This window comes from Schistocerca gregaria, chromosome 10, assembly GCF_023897955.1.
Source record: "Schistocerca gregaria isolate iqSchGreg1 chromosome 10, iqSchGreg1.2, whole genome shotgun sequence".
Taxonomy (NCBI): domain Eukaryota; kingdom Metazoa; phylum Arthropoda; class Insecta; order Orthoptera; family Acrididae; genus Schistocerca; species Schistocerca gregaria.
In genome coordinates, this window is record NC_064929.1 from 213032707 (window position 1) to 213050200 (window position 17494).

At 43.0% G+C, this 17494-nt stretch overlaps 1 protein-coding gene across 1 annotated transcript in view; it reads right to left on the minus strand.

Annotated features, from left to right (window-relative positions):
* The window catches only part of LOC126293680 (juvenile hormone epoxide hydrolase 1-like), a 115405-nt gene that overhangs the window by 3032 nt on the left and 94879 nt on the right, over positions 1-17494 (minus strand). The window contains exons 4-5 of the mRNA XM_049986973.1: positions 15214-15416; positions 5514-5748 (exon numbers count right to left, since the gene is read on the minus strand). Of these exons, the coding sequence (XP_049842930.1) occupies positions 5514-5748; positions 15214-15416 (438 nt within the window). The remainder of the gene's footprint in view (positions 1-5513; positions 5749-15213; positions 15417-17494) is intronic.

A 17494-nucleotide genomic window follows, 5' to 3' on the forward strand; every position in this document is an offset into this window, starting at 1 on the left:
CAGGCAACAGAGCATGCACAATGTCGGCACTAGTACAGTGTATATCCACCTTTCGCAGCAATGCAGGCTGCTATTCTCCCATGGAGACGATCGTAGAGATGCTGGATGTAGTCCTGTGGAACGGCTTGCCATGCCATTTCCACCTGGCGCCTCAGTTGGAACAGCGTTCGTGCTGGACGTGCAGACCGCGTGAGACGACGCTTCATCTAGTCCCAAACATGCTCAATGGGGGACAGATCCGGAGATCTTGCTGGCCAGGGTAGTTGACTTACACCTTCTAGAGCACGTTGGGTGGCACGGGATACATGCGGACGTGCATTGTCCTGTTGGAACAGCAAGTTCCCTTGCCGGTCTAGGAATGGTAGAACGATGGGTTCGATGACGGTTTGGATGTACCGTGCACTATTCAGTGTCCCCTCGACGATCACCAGAGGTGTACGGCCAGTGTAGGAGATCGCTCCCCACACCATGATGGCGGGTGTTGGCCCTGTGTGCCTGGGTCGTATGCAGTCCTGATTGTGGCGCTCACCTGCACGGCGCCAAACACGCATACGACCATCATTGGCACCAAGGCAGAAGCGACTCTCATCGCTGAAGACGACACGTCTCCATTCGTCCCTCCTTTCGCGCCTGTCGCGACACCACTGGAGGCGTGCTGCACGATGTTGGGGCGTGAGCGGAAGACGGCCTAACGGTGTGCGGGACCGTAGCCCACCTTCATGGAGACGGTTGCGAATGGCCCTCGCCGATACCCCAGGAGCAACAGTGTCCCTAATTTGCTGGGAAGTGGCGGTGCGGTCCCCTACGGCACTGCGTAGGATCCTACGGTCTTGGCCTGCATCCGTGCGTCCCTTCGGTCCGGTCCCAGGTCGACGGGCACGTGCACCTTCCGCCGACCACTGGCGACAACATCGATGTACTGTGGAGACCTCACGCCCCACGTGTTGAGCAATTCGGTGGTACGTCCACCCGGCCTCCCGCATGCCCACTATACGCCCTCGCTCAAAGTCCGTCAACTGCACATACGGTTCACGTCCACGCTGTCACAGCATGCTACCAGTGTTAAAGACTGCGATAGAGCTCCGTATGCCACGGCAAACTGGCTGACACTGACGCCGGCGGTGCACAAATGCTGCGCAGCTAGCATCATTCGACGGCCAACACCGCGGTTCCGTGTGTGTCCGCTGTGCCGTGCGTGTGATCATTGCTTATACAGCCCTCTCGCAGTGTCCGGAGCAAGTATGGTGGGTCTGACACACCGGTGTCAATGTGTTCTTTTTTCCATTTCCAGGAGTGTATGTTGTCATGTACTGGTCGGAGTTTGTTTGATGGTAACTCAGTCAAATTTCCCATCCTTCCTTAATTAACCTACAGTGGCTGTGCCTTATGGCATCAAACTTGGCTCTTATATTTCAACAAAATTTCGTTTAGCATCAGTACACTTCACCAGCGATGTTTAACAAACATCCCACATGCGTAGCGTTCATCTGGAAGCACTGCAAGATACTCGTATGTAACTGATCGCTTCCCAGCTGGACGAAAAACTGGCTTGGAGGTAGACTTTGAGTTTTGGAAAGATGTGCAGGTCTGAGGAGCACATATGGAAGAAAATAGTGGATGTAGCAACGCTTCACTTTGCTCAGACACTTACGTGGGCAGGTGCAAATCTCTTGAGTAATGATCACTTTTTCTCAGATTGAGTCTGTAACTGATGAACAAAGTGGTTGCGTTGTTAAAAAGGTGTCTACGGAATCCAGTGACCGTGTTCCGGCCGCTATTTCGATTGTACAAGAGGTGGGATTCTTCAGGGGGCCTGAAGATGGCGTAGTCTAACACCGAAACTGATAGCGAAAATAAAATTGGAAATATAGACGGCTGAATGTCTTTTTGATTTGATACTTTATACTGAACATCATAGGGGTGAAACGATCCTGTATAAAGATGGCCTTAATGGCTTACAGTCTGTGCTCCCCTATTCTTACAGGACATTTGTTTCTACACGTCCTGGAAATTTGGCTGACGTTAAAATTGGAGACAGATAGTGTGGACTTCACCCACCACCAGGATGGTGGTCCACCCCGCTTCCATAGTGATGTTCGTGAATTATTAACCAGGAAATTGAGAAACCGATGCATCGTTCACTGTGAGTTTGATTATCCGTAGTTGATGTTGTGGACCCCAGACCCTGCCAACGTAACGCCAAGTGATTGTTTTTGAGTCGATGTTATGTGAAAGGTTCAGTGTTCATCCCTTCTCTACACCAAACCTACCCAAACTGCTCCTGAACAGATGGATAAGGACATGCTGTGCAAAAAGTGAGAAGAACTTAGTTATCAGCTTGGTATTTGCAGGATCAGTACTGGTAACACACACATGGAGCACGTACAGTAGTATGTGAGAAACCCTTTTGTGTGTGTGTGTGTGTGTGTGTGTGTGTCAAATACTATAGCAGCAGCAAATATTTGAAATCATTTATAGTAACCATGTACGCTATTTCCGTGTACAAACATGTCGTACAAATTAAATAGACCAACGAAACAAATATTTTCTCTATATTAGAACAAATAAGACCTCGATGAGAAATATTAAGTCAAAATTGACCAGGTTTCGACGCTACTATGAGCGTCGTCTTCAGAATTAAACTAACTGTTCTAAAACATAATAGGTATATAAGACCTTAATAAACTGAAGTGTGTACTGACTGGAAAGAGATGCGGTACTTACAAGTCACATACTAAGAAATCTAAGGCGGAAAGGCGACGTCATGAAAAGTTGTAAATAAAATAAGATGGCGAGCCGCTAAGGGCTGCTCGTACCTGAGTGAACTCGGGTTGCAACAAAATTGTTACTTACAACTTTTCATGACGTCACCTTTCGGGCTTAGATTTTTTTAGACTGTGCCTTATAAGTACTGCATCTCTTTCCAGTCAGTACACACTTTAGTTTATTAATGTCTTATATATCTATTACGTTTTAGAATTGTTAGTTTAATTCTAAAGTCGATGCTCATAGTAGCGTCGAAACCTGGTCAATTTTGACTTAATATTTGCGACCGACGGGTTATTTGTTCTAATATAATTCTGACACGGTCACTGAACCTTAGTAGCTATGTCCAAAGTAATAAATATTTTCTTTCTCTCTCTCTCTCTCTCTCTCTCTCTCTCTCTGTGTGTCATTAAGCACAATACAATATGGTTTAGATTTCAGCCTCTTCAAAGTTTCCACCCTTTGCCCTCAGAACAGCTCCACAATCTGGAGGTACTATTGTGTAGTGTTTTTGCGGATATTACTGTCCAACACCTATCCAAATTGCTGTATAGACGTCACCATTAGGCGACCTCAGTCTTCTGACCTCTCTGTTAAGTTCATCCCCTAAGATTTCAGTGGGTATTAAGTCAAGTGACTGACTTGGCGATACGATATTCTTCAGTTCGCCAGCATTTCTGTTTTCTATAGTTTCCGCAGAAGTTAGGAACACGTTTGGGATCATTAGCCAGCTGCAGAACAAACCTACAACCAATAAGTCGACATACGTCAACAACTTCGATTCGAGTGAGGAACAGAAGAACAAATTCAGAACTGTGCTGGGGATGATGAGGCGCTGCTGCACCGAGCGGACCTTGTACTGGTACCAGTGTAAAACATACCCTAGCTTCCCGTACTGTTGGCCATGGGACGGGCAATCGTGGTGACACCGCGCGACCGCTATCACTCACTACCCAGGGCACGTGCTGGGTGGTCAGTTACAGCGGCAGCGACCTCGTCAGCAGCACCCACCGGGACAGGACGCCTCCTCCTTACAGGCGCCACACCAAGCTCACCAATGTTTTCGAATTTCATCACCTCCTTCTTGAATCCATTTAATGTCATCGGACCCCTCCTCAGACTTTTCAGTCGCCGATACTATCCGAATGCAGCACTGTCATTGCTACTGTTCACGTGAAACAGTTTGTCTAATAGTACACTGTCTCTCCTCTTGTCCACTCGCGTTATGGTTTATCAAATGACAGTGTGGATCACATAACGTCATACAAACGGTGTTTAGTGTAAGGTCTATTCCTGCTGGCCAAAACTGAAACTAATTTGTGATTCTTGAGTTTCTCCCGGCATATTTGATAATCAAAATATCCACGGGTGTACTGCCGGTCTATAGTGTCCAACGGGCACAATATTTCGGCGATCAAACATGTCGCCATCATCAGTTCCCCCTGAGCAGCCACTGCGTACGGATCTCCGTGCCGGCACGTTCACAGTAGCTCAGTCCGTCAGTTCACCTGATGATGGCGACATGTTTGATCGCCGAAATATTGTGCCCGTTGGACACTATAGACCGGCAGTACACTCGTGGATATTTTGAAACTAATTTTTTTTTGGCGTTCAATCTGTTCTGCATTTACGCATCAGCACAACTACTATGTTTCGCTGGCATACGATAATTGCAGCCCATAGTGGACCTTGCAATGTTTCTCTATTTACGTGACTATTACGGCACTCCAACCCCAGTTCTCGATACCAGTAATATCGTACTACTTTTCTGCGAAGTAACAGACATATTTTTGTGACAATATTCACATTTTGTATTATTAATGTATAGGCACTCCGATGTATCGATATATTACAGTGATATGGTTCTTGTTTGTGAGACTGTCATAATTTTTGACTTACTTGTAGCCGTTTTAGCACGAATGTGCACAGAGCAGTCTTTGGTTCACTTTGGCAGAAGTTAAGTTGTTATTTAACTTTGTAAAAAAAAAAAAAAAAAAAAAAAAAAAAGTCAAGTCTTGTGTTTGGTTAAAGTGGAAATTAAATATATGAAGATTGATACAAAACTGTTTTCTTGATGATGTGACAATTAAGTAGTAGTACATGTGAATTTACAAGAAGTTTAATAAAAATGTGGATCGTGAACACCAAGTCAAAAATTACTTCTACCATACCATTGTTCTGATCTGGGATTGTTTGATCACTAAGAATTTCCTGAAAAACACATTTGTTAGGTCTTCAAATATTGCTAAAATACAGATCAGGACCTTCTAGCAGTCAAAGTGGAATCACCCTAGAAGCAACAAGATGAGCCGTAACAACTTCGACGAAATCTATGTGGGAATTCATTCAAGATAAGTTCCAAAACTAATCGTTTTTTGCAGTGACTTCATTATTTCCATTCTGACGATACCATCCACAGTCAATAACTTTGTTGTTGCCCGATAAAGCGAACATATGCTGCGTGAGCAACATTATTAATCTGATTCCTAACCTACTTTGCAAGTGGTGCTATTGTTAGAACCTCCACGAGTAGTTTGCACTTCAGTTATAATCACTCGCTACGCCATTATAACTCTAATGGTTCTTCACATGGTGCATTCTGAATGATGCGAAAAAATAAAGTGTACATCAATACGGGACGGCTATCGTAGGTCTATGGCAGAACATCTTCAGTTGGAAATTACACACGCATGACATGTAAAAACTGTATTTCGTGAAGGTTTGATAAAAAGGGAGCCAGAACTTACACTCGCTTGCGGCCAACTCTGGCCGCTTTGCTGAAGTGCTCAGAGTAGAGCCTGACGGAGGTGGTGATGCAGCCGGTGACCCAGTAGATCATGACGTTGTCCAGCAGGTCTGTCATCTCGTACTTCTTGGTGAGACCTCCACACGGGAGGCACTTCCAGGACGGATCCGTCCAGGTGGAGAACTTCTCCAGGATGTACGCCGCCAGGCCCACAGGGGTCGTCTGCAGAGCCAGTCCTGCAAACGATGTGAACAGTGCATTGAAGAAAGAGTATCGTGTGTGAACAAGTCAGCGTATAAGCACAAGCTGAAAATGCTGCCTCTCAGTCTGTGAACAATTCAGTTGAAAAAAAGGAACAATTTACAATCTAGATTTTTTTTACTTATTTTCAATAATTAGTTGATAAAATTGGAGAAAGAAAGGAATGAAACACAACAAGGGAAGAAATTACAGGAAAAGGGGTCTGGTGTGTGTTACATTAGGGATGGGATGATATACACAGAATAGGAAGAAAAGACAGAGACATGGAAGTTGAGAGAGAGAGAGAGAGAGAGGGGGGGGGGGGGGTGACTGGCAGAGGAGAAAGTGCCTGCCATTGTCGTCCTAACAAGTAGTGTCAACAAGAACATGCCACTGACATCAAGGAGGACATGCCGTTGATGTCAAACAGGACATGTCAGTGACGTCAAAGTGGCCATGGAAATGACATCAGTTGTACATGCTGTTGGTGTCAAGGAGTACTTCCACTGTTGCCCTACCACTCGATCTAATGCTCCCTACTGATAGTTCATCACTTTAGCAAAGTATGGAAATAGCTGGAGACCTCAGCTGAAAATAGTGGTAAGGGATGGTCAATGAGAAACAATAGTTTTTGCGTCTAAAACATGGTATGTGAAGTGGTTTATTTATATTAGGTAATAGTTCCATAATAAACCGAGAAATGGCAGCTTTGTCTGTAACTTAAGATTACCACTAACGGCAGCTTTGTGTGCATGTAAACAGTGCCAAGTCCCAAACACACATATACAGGGTGAAGACAAATTCGCTCACTCAGGCTTCGCAGAGCGACTCCTCACAGGCCGACGATAAAAAAATTGTTTATCGCAAAATTTTGTCCGGCGAGTACATCCGGCAGAAAAAGTGTCAGTGTGGCAACACTGTAACCACATGTATGGTAACTTAATCTCTGTCGGCATATAGTAGTTGTGCTGTACAGTTGGTGCAGTGGACAGAGTTTTGTGTTAGCATGCAGGAAGTCCTACGTTAGGGCGCATTTGTTTTTATTTGCCAATTTCATTTTGACATTTCCTGTTGTCATATACACCGTTTCTTAGGTCATATAAAACCTAATTTTGTACTGCTGAACATAATGAATACGTGGTTACACAAATAAGAAATAGACAATTGAAACAAATAACCTGTCATACGACGGAATAACTACAAAATCAATACCCCTTTCGAGATGTTAAAGATGATAGCACAATACAGTAACACAACGTCTACTTGTCATTTATACTACATGTAACATGAGCTCTCACATGTCATACATTAGCAACTAGTGACAGTAATAATGTCCGTATTAATGGCCACATGACCTTCACAACAGAATACGTTGTCCTCAGAACAGCAGGTGTTCAAAACGACCTCCCTGCACGTCCAAACATTGCGCAACCCGCCGGATCATACAGCAGCAAAGCTGCGTCCGCGGTAACAAGAGCAGCATGAACACGCCCTACCAATTCTTCCACATCCGTAGGCGGAATAGAGTACACGTGCTCGTTCAGGTGTCTCCACAGGGGATTCAGGTCACGTGTACTTGGTGACGATACAACTGGACCTCCACGTCCGAGCCATTTCCCTGGAAATGTTCTGTGCAATTACTGTGGCACATTAATTGCAGAGTGTGGAGGTGCACCATCATGTGGGAACCATATCCTCTGCCGAACATGCAGTGTAACATCTTCCAGTGCATCAGACAGATAGTTTGAGACTTTCGTGCAGTCGACCAGTCAGGCAACTTGTAGGTGGCCAATATTCCAGCCCAGATGCGGATACCAAATGGAAGACGATACTCGCGGTTGCGGGTGACGTGCACGTTAACCTCACATCAGTGGTGGGCATTGTGCATATTGAAGACAGCATCACGAGTAAATGCTGCTTCACAAACCTATCGTTGGCTTCCTGTTGTTGTTGGAACTATTCACAGAATTGCGTCCGCTGATGGCGATCTGAAGGGTGCACGTGTTGCGTGGAAGCATAGTTATAGGGGTACAGCCCATGCTCGTGTAGCTCGTCAATGACCGAGCCTTGCGGGACATGCGAGCGCCTGGCTAAACTACGCGTACTTGGCTGAGGTTCTTGGTGTATCACCGCCAGAATAGCTTCCTCAGTATAGTCTGTCTGTAGACTCAAGAGCGAGCAGCGCTTTTCGTGGGGGAAGTGGCCTTTCCCGGAAGAACGCTGCCACTGGCCTATAAGGGCACCCAAAATCTGTAGCCCGTTACCTGTCTAGCGGTGTAGATCGGCGTGCAGTGGTATATGTCGTTTCTGTTCGTGGGATCCTAGTTATCAGTGTCAGTTAAGTTTGTATACTTACTGATATACTTCGATATCCGGAAGTGATGGATAATCGTCTAGCGCTGCAAGAAAACGTACAAAATACGAAGAAGAGGAGGTATTTGGGGAGTAACGAGCGTACGATCGTCTCTAATGTTATTTTAGCGTGTATTAAATAGGCGCCCCAATCAAAGGGCTGCAATTTATGCAAACGTCGGCCTCGCCCAAGAGTACTCATAAGGAAGGAGTGCGAAAATAAGCCGCATGGTTTACTCCAATCACCTCGAAGGGTAACTAATTTTGTGATGAAACCCACCGTTTTAGACAATTTCAAAATCACGTGGAACCTTTGATGCTTATGGAACACTAAATCTCTGTCTCGATCATTATTCACCTAAGACATATTGCTTAAAACATGTGCGCAATAGCTAATCTAATCACTGCTGAAATTTCCTTCGAAACATGTACACCGATTCTGGCTTGGCATACAACGTGCGTTCACATATTAACTTTTACTTTTTAGGAGAAGTTTATTTGTTAATCTACAGCAATGTTATCTACTTAAAAATATTCCCCATTACATACTAAACACGTATGCCAGTGCTTTAACCAATTCCCGAAACACTTTAGGAACTGTTTCTTCGAGATAGTTTATAGGTCTCTTAACTGTGCATTTTTAATCTCATCCATACTTGTAAAACCGATGTCTTTTAAGGCCTGCTTTGAAATGTTTATACCACTTGCATGCTCTTGGTTCACTCATAACATTCTCACCAAAAGCACTACTTAACATTTCTATAAATTTCTTACACTTTATTCCATTCTTATAACTAAATTTAATACAGATTTTCTAATCTATTTTTATGCAAAACAAATAATCGTTGATGCTACCAAAACACATGTAAACTTTTCGACAGCTGACAACATAGTAAATACCTAATATGTGTAACATTGTACACATACTTTTGAGACATGTTTACGAAGACAGTGACAAAAAAAGTAGTGCAAATCGGATAACTTACAAAATTATAAATTTCTGATTACTTTTTAAACACTGTTCGTGTTGCAAGAATTGTAAAGTTACAATGCAGTATTTCAAAGAGATTTCTACCTTTTAGTAGAAACATAAAGTAAGGACAAGCCTTAAATTCTACAGATTGATTGCATTATATGGGGTTCGTTTTACGAACAGCAATAGAGGAACATACATTCACATGAACAGCCATTCGGTTCCATGTTTGTAGTAGAATCCTGACCTCCGTTCTTATGCTGATATTATTTTCTTCATAATGTTATGTTTCGGAAGATGCTTTCGTTTTTTGTATTCCCTATGGTCTCAAAGTATTTGTCTAAAAATAAACGCACGTATCTGTTCACGGCGTCGCCACATATTTAAGACGCGCGCCGCGACAGGGCCGGTACTTCATTGTGAAACAGCCTGTAGAAGCGCCATGTGACGTAGCTGGGTTGGCAAGTGGGGACTCGCTCGCTCGCTCTTCAGTTTACTGTCAGACTATAGCTGGAGTACGGCGAGTCCGTGGACGACCACTGTCAACTGACTCGCGAAGGTGCAGCTCCAGATGACAAAACACATTTTTATCTGGATGGCGTCGACGAGGATATCTAGCAGCGTATTCACGAGTAGTAACACCAGCCCGGTTATCAGATGCACCAAGGACCAGAAGCATATCCACATATCCGTCGTTTGTGTATGCCACACTGGTTTAGAAGTTTACAACGACAAAATTCGAAACTTGTACGCATGTACGTTGCAATCTGTCACGGGCGCGTTACTTCACTCGCAACTAGTCACTGCTGGACAGCGCATTGAGTAATAAACACGGCCGCGCTGATTAGCCGAACGGTCTGGAGCGCTGCAGTCATGGACTGTGCGACTGGTCCCGGCTGATGACCTTAGCAGTTAAGTTCCATAATATTTCACACACATTTGAACATTTTTTGAACAATAAACGCGCCGTCAGTCCTCCGCGTTGTTCTATACAACGGCATTACGCCTCTGACAGGTATTGTTCTGTGTGACTCATCCCGACACCGCTAATTGTGAAATGTTCAGTTTCGAATTACACTGTTTCCCTAATGGTAATAGACCTGATGTTTCCACAATCCCATCGACAGAATAATAATAATAATAATAATAATAATAATAATAATAATAAATTCCCCGTGGAGGCCCGAAAAAGAATAGGCCTCCGGTATGTTCTGCCAGTCGTAAAAGGCGACGAAAAGAACAAACCACTAATAGGGCTAACCCCCTTTCAGTGTGATTAGTTGGTTCAGGACAGATCTAAAGAAGCCTCGGACAAGCGCCGTCATGGTCGGGGACGACGCTTGAACCCTATGCCCGCCAACAATGGTAACGACACTGCTAGCCAACTGGAAAATGATTTAAATCCAAATAGAGGTGTTTTGCAGGATATGCTTCCTGCAACCACCCTAGAAGGAAAACAAAGACAGAGGATGAGATGGTCAGATGAAGTTAATCGACACCTCATGTTCTCTTATTACCAAGCAACAAACCTAGGAACCAACACAACTGGATACAGATCACAAGTATACACAACATTTATTACCAGATACCCAGAATTAAAATTTTTAACAGAACAACGACTAGCTGATAATATCCGTGTAATAATAAAAAATAACAGGATACCCCAGTCAGAATTAGAAAACAACAAACAACAAGTACAACAAATACTGGAACAAAATAATGTGCAATCAGAAGAAGAAGAAAATACAGTAATGGACTCAAACATCCCAGAGCAAACAAACAAAGAACAACACACATCAATTAAACAATCAGAGGAAAACGAAATCTTAAGACTGCCACCAGAACAAGTACAAATAGAACATGAAGTGACACACATGTTAGATATAGAAGAAAAATTTCAGCTGACACATATAGAATACAAAGACACAAATACAGACATTAGACCATTCTTGCATAGACCGCCAAATAACCCACAAGTCGAAACAACAATAAAAACTATCAACGCAATCTGGTTCTGCCTTGCTCTGAACCCACTATCCAACATGCTAAATAATACAAATTATGGATACAATATTACTGGAACATACCCACACAAAATCACACATCTGCTGTACATGGATGATCTAAAACAAATCAACAACTCAGCCAATTACTAAAGATAACAGAAGTATTCAGCAATGATATAAATATGGCTTTTGGAGCAGACAAATGTAAGAAAAATAGCATAGTCAAGGGAAAACACACTAAACAAGATGATTACATATTGGATAACCACAGCGACTGCATAGAAGCGATTGAAAAAACAGATGCCTATAAATATCTAGGGTACCGACAAAAAATAGGAATAGATAATACAAACATTAAAGAAGAACTAAAAGAAAAATATAGGCAAAGACTAACAAAAATACTGAAAACAGAACTGACAGCAAAAAACAAAACAAAAGCTATAAATACTTATGCTATATCAATATTGACCTACTCATTTGGAGTAGTGAAATGGAGTAACACAGAGCTAGAAGCACTCCATACACTTACACGATCACAATGCCACAGATATAGAATATATCACATTCATTCAGCAACAGAAAGATTCACATTAAGCAGAAAGGAAGGAGGAAGGGGATTTATCGACATAAAAAACCTACATTATGGACAGGTAGACAATTTAAGAAAATTCTTTCTAGAACGAGCAGAAACTAGCAAACTACACAAAGCAATCACTCATGTAAATACATCGGCTACACCACTGCAATTTCATAACCACTTCTACAACCCTTTAGATCACATAAAATCAACAGATACGAAGAAAGTAAATTGGAAAAAGAAAACACTACATGGCAAGCACCTGTATCATCTAACACAGCGACACATCGATCAAGACGCATCCAACACATGGCTAAGAAAAGGCAATATATACAGTGAGAGGGAAGGATTCATGATTGCAATACAAGATCAAACAATAAACACCAGATATTACAGCAAGCATATTATTAAAGATCCCAATACCACAACAGATAAATGCAGACTTTGCAAACAACAAATAGAAACAGTAGATCACATCACGGCGGATGTACAATACTAGCAAATACAGAATACCCCAGAAGACATGACAATGTAGCAAAAATAATACATCAACAGCTTGCCTTACAACATAATTTTATAAAACAACACGTTCCCACATACAAGTATGCGCCACAAAATGTACTGGAGAATGATGAATACAAATTATACTGGAACAGAACCATTATAACAGATAAAACAACACCACATAACAAACCTGACATCATACTCACCAATAAAAAGAAGAAATTAACACAACTAATCGAAATATCCATACCCAATACAACAAATATACAAAAGAAAACAGGAGAAAAAATTGAAAAATACATCCAACTGGCTGAGGAAGTCAAGGATATGTGGCATCAGGATAAAGTTGACATTATACCAATTATACTGTCAACTACATGAGTCATACCACACAATATCCACCAGTACATCAATGCAATACAGCCACATCCAAACTTATATATACAACTACAGAAATCCGTAATTATTGATTCATGTTCAATTACCCGAAAGTTCCTAAATGCAATATAACATATACCGTACAGTTAAAAGGAAGTCACGCTTGATCAAGGTCCGCGTCACTTTCTACTTCTGACCAGACATAACGTCTGAGATAAGAAAGAAATAATAATATTGCACTGAGAAACGTACTAAAGAGCACGCTGTTACTAGACTTAATGTTGAAAGGGATAATTAGTGGGACCATGGTGATAACACATGCAAGTAGTAACCGAGTTTGGACATTATTCGCAAAGCACGTTGCTAGTCCTACTGGTAATGTGAGGCCCTAACGAAATGTAATGTACCTGAATGAGGCAAAAATAGTAGTTGTTTCTAATCTATGGGACCACTGGAGGAGAGTACAAAAGACAACATGTTCCGCATCTAGTAGATGAAGTGGTGTGAATAAATTCACACCCACAGCGGGGAAAGAGCTTCTTTCAAAGCTGACTAATCTCCAATTTCTACGATTGTAGTATGTAAGTGCAAATGTTTTCTAGAGGACCCGCTGCAATCGTTGTTGACGATTAAGATGACAGATTCTGTACCACCTGGACTACATTCACCAAATAAAAAAACATATGCCTCGACCCAGGATCGAATTATCGACATCCTGCATGCCAACCCAAGACTTTATCCACTGCACCGACTGTAGTGCACAACTACAATGTACTGTCAGCTCTTAAACGCTCTTTTTCAAAAATGTTCAAATGTGTGTGAAATCTTATAGGACTTCTAAGGTCATCAGTCCCTAAGCTTACACACTACTTAACCTAAATTATCCAAAGGACAAACACACACACCCATGCCTGAGGGAGGACTCAAATCTCGGCCCGTACCAGCCGCACAGTCCCTGACTGCAGCGCCCCAGACCGCTCGGCTAATCCTGCGCGGCTAACCTTCTTTTCGTGCAGTATGTAGTCGCCAGATGAAATTTTGTGAGAGACATTTCTTTGTCGCTGGCATGTGAGCAGTCACGCAGCGAAGCCCGAGTGCGCCAATTTCGCCTCACCCTGTACGTGTGTGTGATGTGCATGCAATCAGAACAACTCATCTCCATTCACAAATTGTCACATGGCTGACAGTGCTAGAGCATTGGTGAATGTAGACTACTGGCCATTAAAATTGCTACACCACGAAGATGTTCTACAGACGCGAAATTTAACCGACAGGAACAACATGCTGCGATACGCAAATGATTAGCTTTCCAGAGCATTCACACAAGGTTGGCGCCGGTGGCGGCACCTACAACGAGCTGACATGAGGAAAGTTTCCAAACGATTTGTCATTTGCAAGACAACAACCATCTGCACGAACAGTTCGACGACGTTTGCAGCAGCACTGACTATCAGTTCGGAGACCATGGCTGTGATTACCCTTGGCGCTGCATCACAGAGAGGAGCGCCTATAATGGTGTATTCAACAACGAACCTGGGTGCACGAATGGCAAAACGTCATTTTTTCGGACGAATCCAGGTTCTGTTTACAGAATCATGATGGTCGCATCCGTGTTTGGCGACATCGCGGTGAACGCACATTAGAAGCGTGTATTCGTCATCGGCATACTGGCGTATCATCCGGCGTGATGGTATGGGGTGCCATTGGTTACACGTCTCGGTGACCTCTTGTTCGCATTGACGGTACCTTGAACAGTGGACGTTACATTTCAGATGTGTTACGACCCATGGCTCTACCCTTCATTCGATACCTGCGAAACAATACATTTCAAAAGGATACCATTCTGGATACAGAAAATTTTCGACTGGTGCCCTGGCCAGCACATTCTCCAGATCTCTCCCCAACTGAAAGCGTCTGGTCAATGGTGGCCGAGTAACTGGCTCGTCACAATACGCCAGTCGCTACTCTTGATGAACTGTGGTATCGTGTTGAAGCTGCATGTGCAGCTGTACCTGTACACGCCATCCAAGCTCTGTTTGACTCAATGTCCAGGCTATCAAGGCCGTTATTACGACCAGAGGTGGTTGTTCTGGGTACTGATCTCTCAGGATCTATGCACCCAAATTGCGTGAAAATCTAATCACATGTCAGTTCTAGTATAATATATTTGTCCAATGAAAACCCGTTTATCATCTGCATTTCTGCTTGGGTTAGCGATTTTAATGGTCAGTACTGTAAAATAAGCAAGACAATGCCACAGCTGGAAAAAGGCTGTCAGAGAACGAAGCTTGTGTAAGGGGTACGACCTACAACGACATATTAGTATCAAAAGTGGAACCCCTTACAAGGCTGACAGCTGTTTATTGAGAAATCGCCTCCCGTTCACTTCTACGCTACCTCCTTAAATTCTACTCTTCAAACAATTCTTCATCGCCAGTTAAGGGCAGCTCCCATCCCCTTATATGAGACAGTTTGTCTTACATTCCTATCCACGTCAAAAACAAAACAAAAAAAGTCGCACTGGGGTGGTGTGTGTTGCCGAACATTTCACTGCATATTCTTCTGTCTCTCTTGATTCCACACCGTGGTGCCCTATACATGAAATTCATTTTCAAAATTTTAGGTGACTAGAACCTGACAGATCGTCCACTTATAAGTACCACTTTCTTACCTATGGTATCTGGCTTCGAAGCCTGGAGGTGGAAGTATCCCATTTCCAGGAGGACGGTGTTGAGCCAGAGCTTCCAGAAAGGGAACGCTTTGTGGACGTAGCGGCGCTCCACGAACAGCGTCGGCCAGAGGGAGCCGATGAGGCCTTTCAGCATCGCCTTGGGCCCGCTGTCGTGGCACATGTTGACGTGGAGTCCCAGCACACTAGAAAGGAGACCGAGAAATAGGTGCAGCTCTCACAGTAATGTCATGTGTCTGCTTTACATAGAACCTTAGCAACATTTTTAAGACTTTTAAAGATACCACCCAATAATTAATTCAGAATGTAATTGATTATACGCCACAGAAAAAAGGTATAGGCATGCGTATTCAGATTCACCGATATATAAACAGGCTACCCCTATATAAGACAACAAGTATCTGGCTCAGTTATTAGATCGGTTACTGCCGCTACAGTGGCAGCGTACCAAGATTTAAGCGAGTTTGAACGTGGTGTTATAGTAGGCGCACGAGAGATGGGACACAGCATCTCCGAGGTAGCGATGAAAAGTGATTTTCCCGTACAACCACTTATAACAACCCTACCACAACAAAGGTCAGCATTTAATAATTATTGTGGTGTTGCTCACGTTGCTAAGTACTGCATTTTCGAGCAACAACATAGTTATTATGTGGCAGATGTCATTAGAGCACAGTTAATAAAGTCGTTTCATGTAATAATGAATAAACTAGGCAGTCATATTTTCGTGTTTCCCAAGCTGGTCTCGTTGTAAAATCATGGCTCAATCGTCGAAAATCTAGGTGGTGGTGACTCCAAGCTCGGATGCAAAGAGGTCTAGGTTTTATTCAAAAGTTTTGTACATGCGCTTCACAAACCATTTTTGAAGATTACACTTTTGCAGGACAATGGTGATGTAAAAAAAAGTAATCAGCACTCCGAATTTAAGTTACACTTCTTTGTTATTACGTTTGTTACAATATCGGGTAACACACAAAACATCACTTCACAATACATAACATAGTTGAAAACATCTTTCTCACTGTTAAAGTTCACATTTTATAATCTGACTACAATATGCGTCTTTCCAATATGACGTCCAAGACTTGACTTTTTCAAGGTCCGACTCTCTAACTACTAATAATCGCTTACGCACCCAAAAATCGAGTTACAAGTACGTCAAAGATCGTAGTGACAAAAGAAAGAATACACATAACAATAATATCATTGCAATATAAACATATCGATGTATCACAATATCTCTTCATTACTGAAATCAAATCTGAATGTTGTCACAGAAATATGTCAACTACTTTACAGAAACACAGTAGAATATTGCTGGTATCGAGAGGTTTAGTTGTGGTGACGTAATGGCTACTAATTCAAGTACCATTACACACTTCACGAGTGTACCGTGAATATCAGGAATCCGGTAAAACATCAAATCTCCGACATCACTGCGGCCGGTAAAAGATCCGAAAACAAAGGAAGTAGGTTACAGTACTCTTGTTCGCCCACTGCTTGAATACTGCTCAGTAATGTGGGATCCGTACCAGGTAGGGTTGATAGAAGAGATAGAGAAGATCCAACGGAGAGCAGCGCGCTTCGTTACAGGATCATTTAGTAATCGCTAAAGCGTTACGGAGATGATAGATAAACTCCAGTGGAAGACTCTGCAGGAGAGACGCTCAGTAGCTCGGTACAGGCTTTTGTTGAAGTTTCGAGAACATACCTTCACCTAAGAGTCAAGCAGTATATTGCTCCCTCCTACGTATATCTCGCGAAGAGACCATGAGGATAAAATCAGAGAGATTAGAGCCCACACACAGGCATACCGACAATTTTTCTTTCCACGAACAATACGAGACTGGAATAGAAGGGAGAACCGATAGAGGTACTCAGGTTACCCTCCGCCACACACCGTCAGGTGACTTGCGGAGTATGGATGTAGATGTAGAACGACGACTGTATAGAATCGTTCAACGTGACAGAAGTGCAGCCCTTCCGCAAATGGCTGCAGATTTCAATGCTGTGGCGTCAACATGTGTCAGTGTGCGAACCATTCAACGAAAACATCATCTATATGGGCTTTCGAAGCTTAATGACTGCACGGCACAAAGCTTTACGCCTCGCCTGGACCTGTCAACACCGACATTGAACTTTTGTGACGACTGGAAACGTGTTGCCTGGTCTGACGAGCCTCGTTTCAAATAATATCCAGCGGAAGGACGTGTACGGGTATGGAGACAACTACATGAATCAATGGACCCTGCATGTCAGCAAG